General features: G+C 41.9%; 1 protein-coding gene across 6 annotated transcripts in view; it reads right to left on the bottom strand.

Annotated features, from left to right (window-relative positions):
• CDK15 (cyclin dependent kinase 15) overlaps positions 1-13,613 on the bottom strand; it is a 40,374-nt gene that overhangs the window by 20,517 nt on the left and 6,244 nt on the right. For 4 of the 6 annotated variants that reach the window (XM_077181269.1, XM_077181270.1, XM_077181272.1 and 1 more), the window contains 4 exons: positions 11,531-11,654; positions 10,849-10,969; positions 5,801-5,894; positions 808-871 (listed from right to left, as the gene is read on the bottom strand). In XM_077181269.1, coding sequence (XP_077037384.1) covers positions 808-871; positions 5,801-5,894; positions 10,849-10,969; positions 11,531-11,654 — 403 coding nt within the window. The remainder of the gene's footprint in view (positions 1-807; positions 872-5,800; positions 5,895-10,848; positions 10,970-11,530; positions 11,655-13,613) is intronic. The other 2 variants (XM_077181271.1, XM_077181273.1) reach the window with 1 other exon arrangement.

The raw sequence follows: 13,613 nt of genomic DNA, 5'->3' as shown, positions 1-13,613 counted from the left end.
ATGGCTAGATTTGGATGGCTGAATTTCACATTCTAGGGTTTTTAATATTTCACTTTAATATTTCTCTTACAGAATGATCCTGCTGAGAGGCTGAGAATCAGTGCTCATCATTTTCCCCTCACTGACACTTGAATATATTTTCCCAGGAGAAAACATTAAACAAAAAGAGAAAGAGAGAAAGGGAGAGAGAGAGAGGGAGAGGGAGAGTGACTGAGCTAGCTTTTCAAAGCATACTTCTCAACCTGCCCACATCAAAATAAGAGACAACTGGCCCTTTGAAGTTCAGGACACAGACTTCTCTACCAGCTCATGTGGAAATAAAAGAATCCAGCTTTGTAAATCACACAGATTTCTCACCTTGCCGACATCAAAATCAGGGACAGTGACCTTTAAAGCTGAGGTTTAAAGGTCCCCAAACCAATCTCCATAAAAATAAGGAAAGTTCAGATAAACTGTATCTCCAGGTGCTTGTCAACTTTTCCAGTCTAAACCAGGAGACATTGGTCCTTTGCTCCACTCCACTGAGGAGTGGAGACTAAATACACTGTAAGACTTGGAGCACTGAAATCTTCCATTAGACTTACATACACCAGCACTCAGTGAAGCAATTTTGGCACACACATACCTCTGTTTGTAAACTAAGCCAGTCCCAGTCCTGTTGTAGGTCCTACACCACTGTCATTACGTAGCTCAAGGGATTTAGTAACAGCGAAGCACAGGATTTTTCATAATAAGAATTACTGACCCAACAATGGAGTGGCTAGTGGCCCTGAGAAAAAGCTGGCCTTCTCATGAGTTAAATCCTACCTGGGTTATAGTTGGGGAGCTTGGAAAATCCTGGCCAGGTGTCTTCAGTTGGGACCCCCAATACCTGCAAAAGGAGTGAGAAGAACAATGACCTCTTTTTGCCCATTTTGGCCTTGGTGTGGAGTTGGAGGAATCATTCTCAGTGGAGAGTGACTGGCCTTCCCTGTAAAGCAGAATCACACTGCCCTGGCTGGTGCTGGATCTACCACTGTGCATAAAGGGCACTGACATTTTAGCACTTGATTATGTAGCAGAAAGGCTCCTGCTGAGATTGAATGCTCTTGCTCCTGGGAACATCAGTGAAGGCATATGCAGCTTCACTGCCAGGTGTCACTGCTGCTTGTGTTTGCCAGCCCAGGTGTCACACAGTTGAGCCTTTTTCAGTGCTGAAGGTGTCCTGCCACACCAGAGCTGCACTGGGGACTTACTGTGCCCACTTGCACTGGCAGCAGCTGGTATGTTCAGCAGCAGCACAGGCTCTGAGCTCTGAGAGAAACCCTTGCCTTCTGAGGTAAAAAAGTAAAGCTGGCAGACAGGTCTAGTAGCTGGAGCTAGAAAGCAGTGCAGAGCCTCACTCTGAAGGATACAGAGCTTCAGCAGTGTCTTTGGCTTTTATTGAGGATTGTGGGCTCCAGCAGCAGCTGCTCACTGAGCAAAGTCTGGGCCAGTAAAGCCTCCTTCAAGTTCATTTTAGTTGCTGAAATGTGTGACATATCCAGATTTCTGCAATTGCAGATGTTTAGTGTTGTTGTTATTATTATTAGTTAATGCATGCAAAGTGCCCTGTGCCTATTGATGATGTGTGCTAAAGCAGTAAAGCCACATATTTAAGAAGAGTTCACAGCATGTGCCTTGGTAGTATAAATCAGTACTGCTAGCTCCAAGCATTCAAAGCTTTCATCCAGACAACACCCAGAATTATCAGGTTTCCTTAAAAAGCAGTGAAATTTTAACACGAAAAGTTTCAGGGTTTTTATTTACTTTCTATTCTCCAACACTAGATTTGTCTCACATTAGTTACCCTTTGCATATGATAGACAATTCCTGTTTCTTAAAGTGTGAGCTGAGATATATGACATGGGGAACTTGGCCTCCCCAAAATTTGTATTAAGATTGCAAGAAAACAGGCATCAGTGAAAAAACACATTAAAGAAGGAAGAACTATAAAGCCAGCTTGTGGCAGTTGTAAAGCATCAGGTAGTTGATTATTTTTCTCACTCACAGCTGGGAAGCAGCTGTGACAATTGCAGCTGCCTGGAGAAGACAGCCACAAACAGGGTGTGCATCTCATCACTGGCACACGTTAGCACGGCATGCAGTTGCTGTGGCCCATGGTTCCAAACTGTTCATGGGCTCAGTCTGCCACAGCAAAGACTAAGGGGGATGATCCTTGTCTCTGCTCACCTGTAAAATCACCTTGGAAGCTTGAAAGCTCCCCAAAGAGAAGGTGTCATGCAGTGTTCAGCTAGCTGGGGACGTTGGAAGCTGATTTGCACCATGGGTAATTTGGCAGCACTGGGTGAGGATGCCTTTTTGACTGGTATGTATATTATGTGACTAGGACAAGTCTGCCCAAAGCAAACTCTGTATGCACAGGAAAGAGAGAGTTGGAATTTGAACTTGAATACAGAAATTGCTTTCTTTTTGCTATCCTGTTAGCTTTCCAGGAAGCCCTGCTCAGTGGGCCCTCATTCTTCAAGGTTTCTTGTGAGCTGTCAAACATCAGTTCTACAGGCATCAGAGGAAACTGGGTAAGTTCAGTGCATGGTAAAATCATACTTGACAGGGTCAGCTCAGCATTCTGATTCTTTTGGTGAAGAATTTAAACAAATAATTATTTGTGTGTGCTTATACTTTTCTACATAAGGATTACAGCAAATGTTACATTTTACTGCATTGGGGAGTGAAAGTGTTCAGAGCACCAATCACTCAGTGCCATATGAATGTATATTTGCATTTTCTGATCCTTTTCATTACAAAAGATACTTTTCCAACCTGTAAACTTGCATCTCTTTTTGTTTTCCAATGGAAAACAAATGGGGCAAATGATTTCTCTTCTCTTCTCTTCTCTTCTCTTCTCTTCTCTTCTCTTCTCTTCTCTTCTCTTCTCTTCTCTTCTCTTCTCTTCTCTTCTCTTCTCTTTTTTCCCACCCTGGACCTTTAGTGAGATTCCTTACCAAATCAGACAATGTGTTACAGTTATTTATTTGAAATTAATTATACTCTGACAATTGTTTTACCTGTTGTGTATCCACCCTAAATCTAGATGTTAACTCTCTTGTCCATGTCATCAGAAAAAAACAAAACAACTTCTCTACACTTTATAGTGAAAGGTCTTGGTGCAGGTCAGTTCAGACCACTGGGGAAGAAACAGTTTCAGCCAGAAACATTTTTACAGTGCTTGTATTTCAGCAAGAGCTTTAAGATGGTGTAAATCATTATTCTTTCTCTCTGCCCTCTAACTGCTTGCTTCTCTTGTGATGACTTAGCTGAAGGAATCAACCTAGCTGATTTTGTTTAATTTTGTTGGGAAGTCTTATTGTATGTTTTGTGTTGAGGAGCCTTGTAGTCATTCATTTGGCACAATGTTTGGCTCAGCAGCAGAAGCACCCTGGTGCCATTCTGTAGCCTAATCCAGCCCTCATGAAGTCCAGCTCAGCATGATGTTAATCAATAAGATGGAGCTTTTGCATGCAAATCCTATGCCCGGCCTCTTAAAATTTGAGTAATGAATCTTGAGTTGGTCAGGTTTGCTTGCTCTCCATGCCATGAGCAAACTGGAGATGCTGGAGTTCCTGTTCACTCATGCCACACTTCCATAACCAACACTGCCAGCCTTCTCTTCACGTTTGGCCCTGCTCCTGGGCCATGCCTTCATGAGTACCAGTGCTCATTAGGGCTACTGTTTGTGCAGCCAGAGGATGAGAAGGGCAAAGAAGCTGTTCTCATTTAGAGTAAGCCAGGCAGGAAACAAAGTTGCAGGGTCCCCAGTTCATGTAGCCCCACAAGTGAGAGGTGACACAGACCAGCAATGAGCAGCCAGGGATAGAGATGGGAGATGGAGACTGCTTTAGGTGGCACTTGCCTCTAGAACAATTTTTGGTAAAATGACAGCCAGTCAGTCCTGATGATTCAACAGGACAAACACATTTCACAGAATGGGGATTTTCCAACTATGTATCTATATGGTGTGTAAACCAACAGTCCCACATGGAGATGAGCATACTGGGTGATAGAGACTCATGCACATAAATGCAGATGGTCTCTCTACCAGTGCAGGGTGCCTCTACTAGTAGTACATGAAAGGAGCTGACTATGAGAAAACAGTAGGAATCTCCATTCTGAACCTCACACTCAGCAAAATTTCTCATGCTAGACATCGAAAGCCTCTAAGGAGCTTTGAAATCTTGGTCTAACACAGAGCCTCATTCCAGGCTGTATAATATCATAAAACCTCCTGTGAAAAGCACTAATTATTTCATAGCTCTTTAAACTTCCTCAGGACTTTTAAATAAGGGGTTTTTTTGCCTTCTGTGGCACAAATCCTGTTAATCATGGTATTAGTTATAATACCAGAGAAATTACGATAATGCTATAATCCTCTAATGCAAACCCACAGGAAATGTATCCAGAGATTTCAGAGACATAAGTGTAAGGATAGCCTTCATTCGCACTCTGAGAAGCTGGACCCTGCCCTGGCTTTGAACCTTGTTAGTTGGCCAAGTATGGATTTCCCCCCCCTCCAATAATTCTTTTTCCCCCCCACTCTCTATGAAAGAGAAATTCAGCATTTATTTAAATGGACTGAACTCAAGTCTAAAAATCTGACTTATGCAGTCTAATGGCTATGAAGTAATTTCTCATTATTTTAATGAATTTTATTTTTTCTGTACTTTCTCCTTTAAAAACCCATGTTTCAGAAACACAATGATCATTGAGTCTAATTCCTGGCCCTGCACAGGACACCTCAAGAATTCCATTGTGTGCTTGACAGTGTGGTCCAAAAACTTCTTGAGCTCTGGCAGTCTTGGCTGCAGCCACTTCCCTGGAGAGCCTGTTCCAGTGCCCAGCCACCCTCTGGGTGAAGAGCCTTTTTGTAACATCCAACCTAAACCTCCCCTGACATAACTCCAGGCCATTCCCTCTGGTCCTGTCACTGGTCACTACAGAGCAGACATCAGTGCCTGCCCCTCCTCTTCCCCTCACAGGGAAGTTGTGACTGCAGTGAGGTCTCCCCTCAGACTCCTCTTGTCCAGGCTGAGCAGACCAAGTGATAGCTACAGCAAGACCTAAGATGAATGCTTAGGATGACCTCGCTGTTGAGTCAGTAAAAGGGCCAGCACGAGTGGCCAGGAGTGCACAGAACCTGTCAGTGCTGCTGACTGCCTCAGTTCTGCCACCTGCCCTCGGAACGTGCCTCTGTGTTGCTGCTTCCCCAGCAGGGAAAACAACTTAGGAAGGTCCCAAATACGTTGCTCTCACTCACTGCTACCTTTATAAAGTCATTTCACGCTTTCCATTATGCCAAATCAGTCTCTAGAGCCGTACCATGAACTGAACGATACAAAATGTGCCAAGTTAAAATGAAGAAGGATCTCTGACAAACCTCAGGGTCTTGCTATTTTCAAGGTAATTCTGGAGCAGTATTAGAGAATGTGGTGTGCTGTATCCTACAGTAAGTAAAGGATTTAAAAAGAAGCAACAGAATTTGCAGTACCTGCACACCTTTTATGCCTTTTCCAATTTGATGTCACTTTAATTGGCTTTAAATTTTTGATGAGATGACAAACATCAAAAGGAAGTGATTTGATTTACTCCTGAGTCTGTAAGAAAGTTGACAAATATAAAATGGGTTACAAAGTCTGCTATGAATTTGGCAGATTAGATGAAATTATTTCTGCTATTCACAGGACCTATGCTTAGGACTTCAAAATTAACTAGGCTGGAGCAATGGATTCCTTTTCTCTTCCATTTCAGAGTGTATTTTACTCACCGCCCAGATCTTCTCCAGTTGTTCATGAGTACCAGAAGTTGCTGCAAATATTGGCTGACCCTGGATCATTTCCACAAATATACAGCCTGCACTCCTGCAAGAAAGCCAAGGTATTAACTCATTCACATAAATGATATATATATTATGATTGTTAGGATGGGCAGGGAGAGAGGCAGAGATAATTGTTGGAATGGAAATTATGGAAATTTAGGAATTCTGATTTGTAAATGCAGAAATCTTGATACAAGTGCACAAGAGAAACAGGAAGTGAGCAGACCAAAGATAAGTTACATTCACATGCCTCCAGGATTTCAAAACCCAAAGGGGTCAAGGTTCCATACATGTCTGTTTCCATCTCCTTTTTCTCATCAGCACCACCCACTAAAAAAAAAAAAAAATTCACTTTTCACCATCAAGACAAGACAGGTGATATCCTTGGAAAAGAAGCCCACTAAGCACTATCTTTCTTTTCCAGTACCAAAAAATGGTTTCAGGTCTCTGTCCATTAATCCTGTTACAAACTATGTGAAAAAAGGATCATGGCAGAAGCCTGTGCATGGACTTTCCATGAGAAAAGGGTACAAAATTGGAGTACTTACAGTAGGAAAGATAAACAGGGAGGTACTACACATTTCATAGGCTTGAAGGATATATTAGATGCAGAAAGAACTGAGAGGCACTCACTACTATAGCCATTTTCCTTCAGAAGCAATTAGCTCTTCATTGGAAAGCTGAAGGTAAGATTTCATAGCAAAAAAAACCTGGTCATAACAGCAAGTTAAAATATTCTTATTTTTATGTCATCCCCTGCTCTACACTTGCTCTAAAACAAACTAGACAGCTTAAAAAAACCCAACACCTGCCAAATTGCTTCGTTTTGCTAAGGTGGATTAGTCCTCATGGCATTAAAGATGAAATAGTTGTGATCAAGGTAGAATTGCCTATTTGCAACTATTCTCATCACTTACTATGTGGTGTAAAACTGCACTCATTTACTTTTTAATAATTTCCTTCAATTTTTTTCTACGTTTTCTGTCTTTTCACTAAGCTCCATTGAACTCTTCAGGTTTCAGTCTCATTCTTCTTTGGTTATATCATATTTGAGTCCTTTAGGCTCAACTCTTGACAACCCAGCTTTGTCTTACAAGCTCTGAAAGTATTATTTTCACTTGCTTAGCAATAACTGGTAATCTGTTCTGGTCGCCTGTACTCCTGTGTTACCCTTTGCACCTTGTTTTTGCAATACTGTAGTTGCTTTTCCCACCTGGCTGTGGTCAGTTGAAACCCTGGCACGGAATTCATCTGCGGTATTTATTTTGGTCATCCTTGCACACCAGGTGGTGCCAAGCCTGTTTGCAGATCCATATCTAACACTGTTTTCATAAACATCTCTGCTGCATTTTCCTTTAGCTTCCTGTGCTCTAACCTTGGCAAGACTTGTGACATGAGCTTCTTTGCTTGTCTAATATCCTCTTGCAGAGTCCAGGCATCATGAAACTTAAATCCACAGCTTTTGCAACAAAGAGTTTTCCTGGTGTTTCACAGCACTACCACATGATTAGACATTACTTTGGAGCCCACAGATAGATTCTACTGAGCCCAGTGGCATACCAAGACTGTTTTCACAGCTGATGGATGTGTCCAAGTGGCTCACCCTATTTTGCAACCCCAGGGGCTGCTGTAATCGGCCGATTGCATTGCGCAAGTTCAACTGTGCATGGTCAAAGCAATTTGGGTACTCTTGATTTGGAGGGGGAAGAGAAACAACTGTCTGTGGTTTTGGAACAAGTGATGCTGATTTTCTACCACAGTTTGCGTTCTGATATCCTAGCTAGAAAGGGCCATTAGACTGGCAAGAGCAGGAACTTTGGAAAGTAATGGTACTCATATTTGCCTTGCAGTAGAGGCCTCAGCTTTCCCTCTGAGAGTGACAGTTACAGCTCTGATGGCATTATGAGGATCCTTCTGATAATGAGGATGATTCAAAAGCATTTAATTTTAAATGTTTCTAAATACTTAGACATGGGGTTGTTTTGCTTTCCCCTTTTCCTTCTTTCTCCTCTAATATTAATTTCTCAAGTCTTCTTACTCCTTCCAGTCTATAAGTTTTTAAGAGGGTCTCAGTTCTATAAAACTGCCTTGGGAAGAGATAGGGCAAGGGAGGGGTCTTTTGGGAAGAGGCCTAGACATGATATTTTAGCAAGTGCCAGATATGCACATGAATCAAAACATTGACAGTTAAAGTAGTAGGAGACGTTACAGAGATATTCAGGGAGCATAAGCAGACTGATTCAGACAGTACAGTTGTATCCACCTGCAATCCCCGGGGAAGGTCTGAACACTGCACTTTGCCCTCAGTCTGCAGTGCTGCATCACACAGCAGAAAGGTGCTCATCAGGATTAAGATTTAAGATATCTCTACGGCATCCCACAGCTCCCCCTCCATGTTTGGGAGTTTTTGTTGGCACTAGGAGATGGCAATTTTATATTCAACCAGAAATATATCGTTCCTCTTGTTCATCACCAAGCCTGCTCTGTACAGAGGAGCCCTTAGCCAATATCTCCCAGTTTGCCATAGTGGGGCACTGTGAACCAGGCTGAGGAGAAAGCTGTAGTAAGCCTGGCAGGTCCATGTTAAATGACTGCATGTAAACTCCTGTTCTACATGAATCTACCAGGGAAGACCACTGTGATTTTTTTTTCTCCCTTTTTTTTTTTTAATGGAAGATTATACAAGGAAAGACTGACTGAAAAGACATTTTAAGGCACTCATGATGTTTGCAGCCATTAATGTGGCTGTATATAAAGCACTTGGTGTTTTTCAACAAAAGAAAGAAAAGTCCTTCTGATATGCAGTGTAATCTCCCTGAAATCCCTTAATTGAATCTTCTAAAGTCCTGAAGAGATAGTGAGGGAGAAAGAAAGAGAAAAGAGATACAGAGAGATTAAAGCAGCTTTTCTAGTTAGTGCAAGAGCGACCAAGTCTCCCTCTATATCTCTTTCTTCATCTATTCAAGGCCTCATTCACTTCCCATGTGCCTCCCACTGACAGTATTGCTGCTCAAGCACACTATGCATGAATTGCAATAATGTTTTATTTTGTTATAATTGGTTTCTTTAAACCAAGGCTTTGACACCCACTGTCTCATGCCATTACCAAGGGCATTCTGACCTGCCTTCATGTAAATTGCAGCATCCAAAGGACATAGGGTTTTTTTCCTTTCTTCCCAATAGACAAGTAACATCTGTGTGAATTCACATTATTTCCTAATAGACAAAAATTGAACTTAAATGCAGTGTACATCAAGATAATAAATGACTCTTGTTAGAGGAAGTTACTGAATAGAGCTCACTGAAGTACTCTCTATTCTCTCAGCGTGACATCTTTCTTCAGGGCAAACACTTGGAATGTTGTTATTATAAGGAGGCGTTATAACAAAGGTGCCCATAGTGTGGATGTAGTTCAGTGAGATGGAGAGCACTGTGCTGCTAGGGCTGGGATCTTTGTACACCACTCCTACGTTGCTATTCATTACACCAGAGCACAGTTATGCAGTGAGGATGTTGGTTTTGCATAGGCAGAAATGACATGTTTTCTGTGCATAGCTGCCTTTGGACAGGGGTCAGCTTTCAGGGAAAAAAACCAACAGGCTTATGCCTGACACAAGCCCTCTAATCTGCTAGGCAGACATGTTCTTCAAACTCAGCAGACATTTCTGAGAGACTGTCTGGAGGGAAAAATGACAGGTAGTGGGGGTAGTAGACAGGACTATTTAGACTGGCTTAGCAGCTGGAAGCCATTAGAATTTAGCAAGGTTTTCCTCCTTAGAGAAGTCTTTAAATAATTAAATTAGCAGCAGTCCTAGGGAAGTAAACAATCTAAAAACTTCCGTTTCCCTGACCTACCCTCCAGACTTGGGTCACTGCAGTGTCTGATAAGCTGCAGACCTCTGGAGGGAGATACAGCCTGTGAAGACCTGGAGCTTTGCTGTTTGTAAACTTAGCCAGCCATCTTGCACATTCTTCAGCCTGCTGCACTCCTACCCTTTCCCAGCCTTTGACTCTGCAGTAGTTAAGAGTAAGTCCTGGTGGGACAGGTACAAGCAGAAGATTAACTGTCTGAAGGAAGGATGAAGCAGCAATACCATCTACAGATGTAAAATTGCCAGAATAAGGAAGGTCTCCTGCAACTTCATGAGTTGCACGCTGCCCATGAGCATGTCAGGACTGTGTTGTTGGAAGTGGGCTCAGGTGGTGCAGAAGTAAGCCAGAAGGTTGATGAACCTTACAGTTAGCCCAGCTACCATTCAAGCCAGTCCAAAAGACCACTGGGACCCTGCAAAGCCTTCATCCTGCTATTTTCTGCCCACTCTCAGAGACTCCTCTCCCATCTATGAATGTGCAGCTTGTTTCCTTTTGATTCCCAAACACATCAGGATTTTTGGGTAGAGCTCATAAGGAAACAAGGCTTTAACAGACACAGCCCTTTTCCTGAGTGAAATACAGACTGCATCTGAGACATGGTCTTTGAGAAGAAGGACACAGTATCACAGAAATAATTAAAATCCCAGACACCTTTCTATCTCCAGACTCATCGAGAAACCCTTTAATGCCACATTCTGTTACCAAGGCCTAAGTAATTGATGGTGCAGTTTTTGATCCATTGTTTTCACACAAAGCCATTTCTGCAGAGAGTTACTACTGGCTCAGCTGACTACATAGATACACTTGTATTGAGCAAAATGTTCTGTTGCAAGACACAAAAATGCTCCATACATGTTACCAGACAAGATGCATATCTCTCATAAATATTATCAGATGAGGTTTGTATCAATCCATAGCTGAGATGTAGTGACATAATTCCCAAAAACTTCTATGAACCCTCTATGAAACTTCTACAAAACTCCACACTGCTCACAAATTTACTGCTCAGAAGTGTTAATTCCTCTACTTACAACCGTAACTAGTGTCACTTTGGCTGATTTAATTTAGTTCAGATAAAAATATTTTTTCCTAGGGAACCCCAGAGCTTTGATATTGGTCAGTACCAGATATCTATATCAGAAGAATAAGCTGTAGCTCCAAGCAACACATCAGGAGGACGGTACCAGAGTGTCACAACTTCAGAGGAGTATGTCTGTCTGGGGATGGACTGGGCACGAGCAAGGCCTGCAAAAAAATCCCCAACAAACCAACAAAAAATGTGTTAGGACAGTCCTTCTACCTGTAGAGTGCATAGATGATAATAATTGGAAACAGGACATCATTTTCTCTTTAAACACAAGTAATCTCAATGCAGCTTACAAGCAATTGACAAAGAAAGTGTTTCTTGAATATACCTCTGGGGCAGATCAAATCAAGTAATAGGCTGTGTTTTGCAGGGCTTTATCATTTGAGACTGAAACAGCTATCCCAAACCAATGCCAAGAAAGCTTTTTGGGTCACACATTGCTGTGGACTCCACACATTACATTATTTTCTGAAGAGAGAGGGGCTGATTGTTTTCTTGAACGAGTTTTACATGGCAGTAATTGCTCTGACTTAAATGAGTTTAATCCCTGCACCTATCAGTATAAATACAAGAAAAGCTGGACTGACCACAGAAATAGTTTCCTGAAGTTCAAGCAAAGGTTATGTTTCTCTGCCTTAATTGGCTGTGGATACAGATCTATATGCATGCTACAGCTTTGGTCTGAGCAGATATACAGCTGTATCCAAACTGTGACTCACCAAAGTCGGCTAATTTGAGCTCACCGAGGCAACTGATGAGCAAGTTCTGGGGTTTCAGATCTCGGTGAAGAATGTGTTGTTGGTGGATGTAAGCCAGGCCACGCAAAAGCTGGAACATGAAGAGCTGGAAAAAGCCAACAAAAAAACTGAAATGATTTTGTGTGACTTTGCATTGATAGATTAACTCTGAACTTTAGGAGAACCCTGGAACAAAGCAGAGAAAAAGCAAGTAAGAAACCAGTAAAAATCCCAAAAATGAGTAGAGCTGGCTGAGGAGGAGAAAATTGTGGTGGGTTATGACTGCCCTACAGCTTTCTGAGGTTTTCAGGGTGGAATATTTGGCCAGGAGGGCAGTTTAACTGCAGTCCATAAATGCTCATTTTGGAAATTTAACTTTTCTTTAGAAATGGACTGTTGATTGCAGGAGCGAGGTCAGCTTGCCAAAACACGGACCCCAGCTTTCAGAACAGCAGCTGTGCTGGTTGCAGTGCTCAAGACAAAGACACAAAGACACACAGCCAAACAAAATGAAAACCTAAGGAGCTGAAGGTTTGCCCCCTTGAGCCACATGGTACCAGCTGACTGGTTCCATGGCCACTGCACATGCCAGCAGTGGAGCAGGGAACTGACTGACCTGGCAATGGGAACTGTTGGCTTCAAGCTGGGAGATAACATGAGGACCTGATTTTAAAAATACAGCAAATCAGATATGATGAACAAAGCAAGTAAGGAAGAAGGAAACCAAGGAAGAAAGGAAGCCAAGAAATAAATATCTAACCCCCACCATCATGGTAGTCTAAATAAGCCTGGGGTAAAATAAGTTGGGCTGAAACAAGGTATGAAGTTTAACAGTGGATAGAAAGCAAAAGTAGTAAGACTTCACCAGAGAAAAGATATTTTTCACCAGAGGTTTAACCTGAAGAGGAGGAAAAACAGTGACACCCATAGGTCATTTTTGTACCAGACAATTGTCCCTGTAACATACTGCATACTTATATTCCACAGGAATCACTCAGAAAAAACAAACTGCATTTGCCAGCAAAAATGAAGCAAGCTAGATGACCCTCCTGAAGGAGCAGTAAATAATTTGCAGTTCAGTTCCTGCTGACAGTGAGTATTCCGGACAGGAAAGCAGAGCAGCTGGCTAGTGTTTATTCACAGAAATGCCAGGGAGTACATATTACAGCCATGTGCTCCATGTGCTTTATGAGCATGTCTGGTAGCAGAACCCTTGAGAACTGTGCCAAAACTACTACACTGCATCTCCGATGTAGCTGAGCTTTAAGGATGTTTAAAATCTGAGGCCCCAAAAAACTTCATCAGAATTGGTGTTGCTTAACAACTATCTGGAAAAAGATGTGAACAATGTGGCAACATTTGAAGATGACAGAAGTATTTAGATTAGTTGTGATAACAAGTGACAGTGAGGAACTTCAGAGAGATCTGACAAAGCCAGATGAATAGGCAGTTTGATAAGATACAAAGTTATTGTTGACAGCTGTAAGATAAATTAACTGAAGCTGCTCAGGAAAAGGGCCCAGGCATTAACTGAGGACATCTGCACTGAAACCTTAAGCCAGCATGCAGCAGCAGTCCTGAAAGTTAATTAAATGTGAAGATGCATACAAGGGAGAGCAGGATACTATTATAACATCAGTCTATAAAGTAAGGGTACATGTTTGGCTGTGTTCAGATCCAGTCAATCACAAAAGGTATGGGAGATACAAAAGGGACTTAAATGACTGCAAATATGAAGATATTTCCAAATGAGAAGAGAGTGAGATGTGAGAGTTTTTAATTAGAGAGATTAATTATGTGTTGTAACAATAAAAGGACAAAAAATTGTGTAGAGAGAGGTTTCTTTGCCACAAGATGTCGTTGTTCTCAAAAGCTGAATGCCTGCTTGTTGGCTCAGAAAATAGGAAGAGGAGCTAACTGAAAAAAGGTTTGGAGACTGAGAGGGAGCTTGTTATATCATCAAACGTAGATTTTCTCCCAAGTTTTTGTCATACAGGTAACAAATATTAGTAAGTAATTTACAGTGACCATACATAGTGGAAAATAACTCTTCCTCATGCCTTAA

Source organism: Agelaius phoeniceus, chromosome 7, assembly GCF_051311805.1.
Source record: "Agelaius phoeniceus isolate bAgePho1 chromosome 7, bAgePho1.hap1, whole genome shotgun sequence".
In the NCBI taxonomy this organism is placed as follows: Eukaryota; Metazoa; Chordata; class Aves; order Passeriformes; family Icteridae; genus Agelaius; species Agelaius phoeniceus.
The sequence above is the reverse complement of the archived record's forward strand: the minus strand, read 5'-3'. Positions and strand labels throughout refer to the sequence as shown.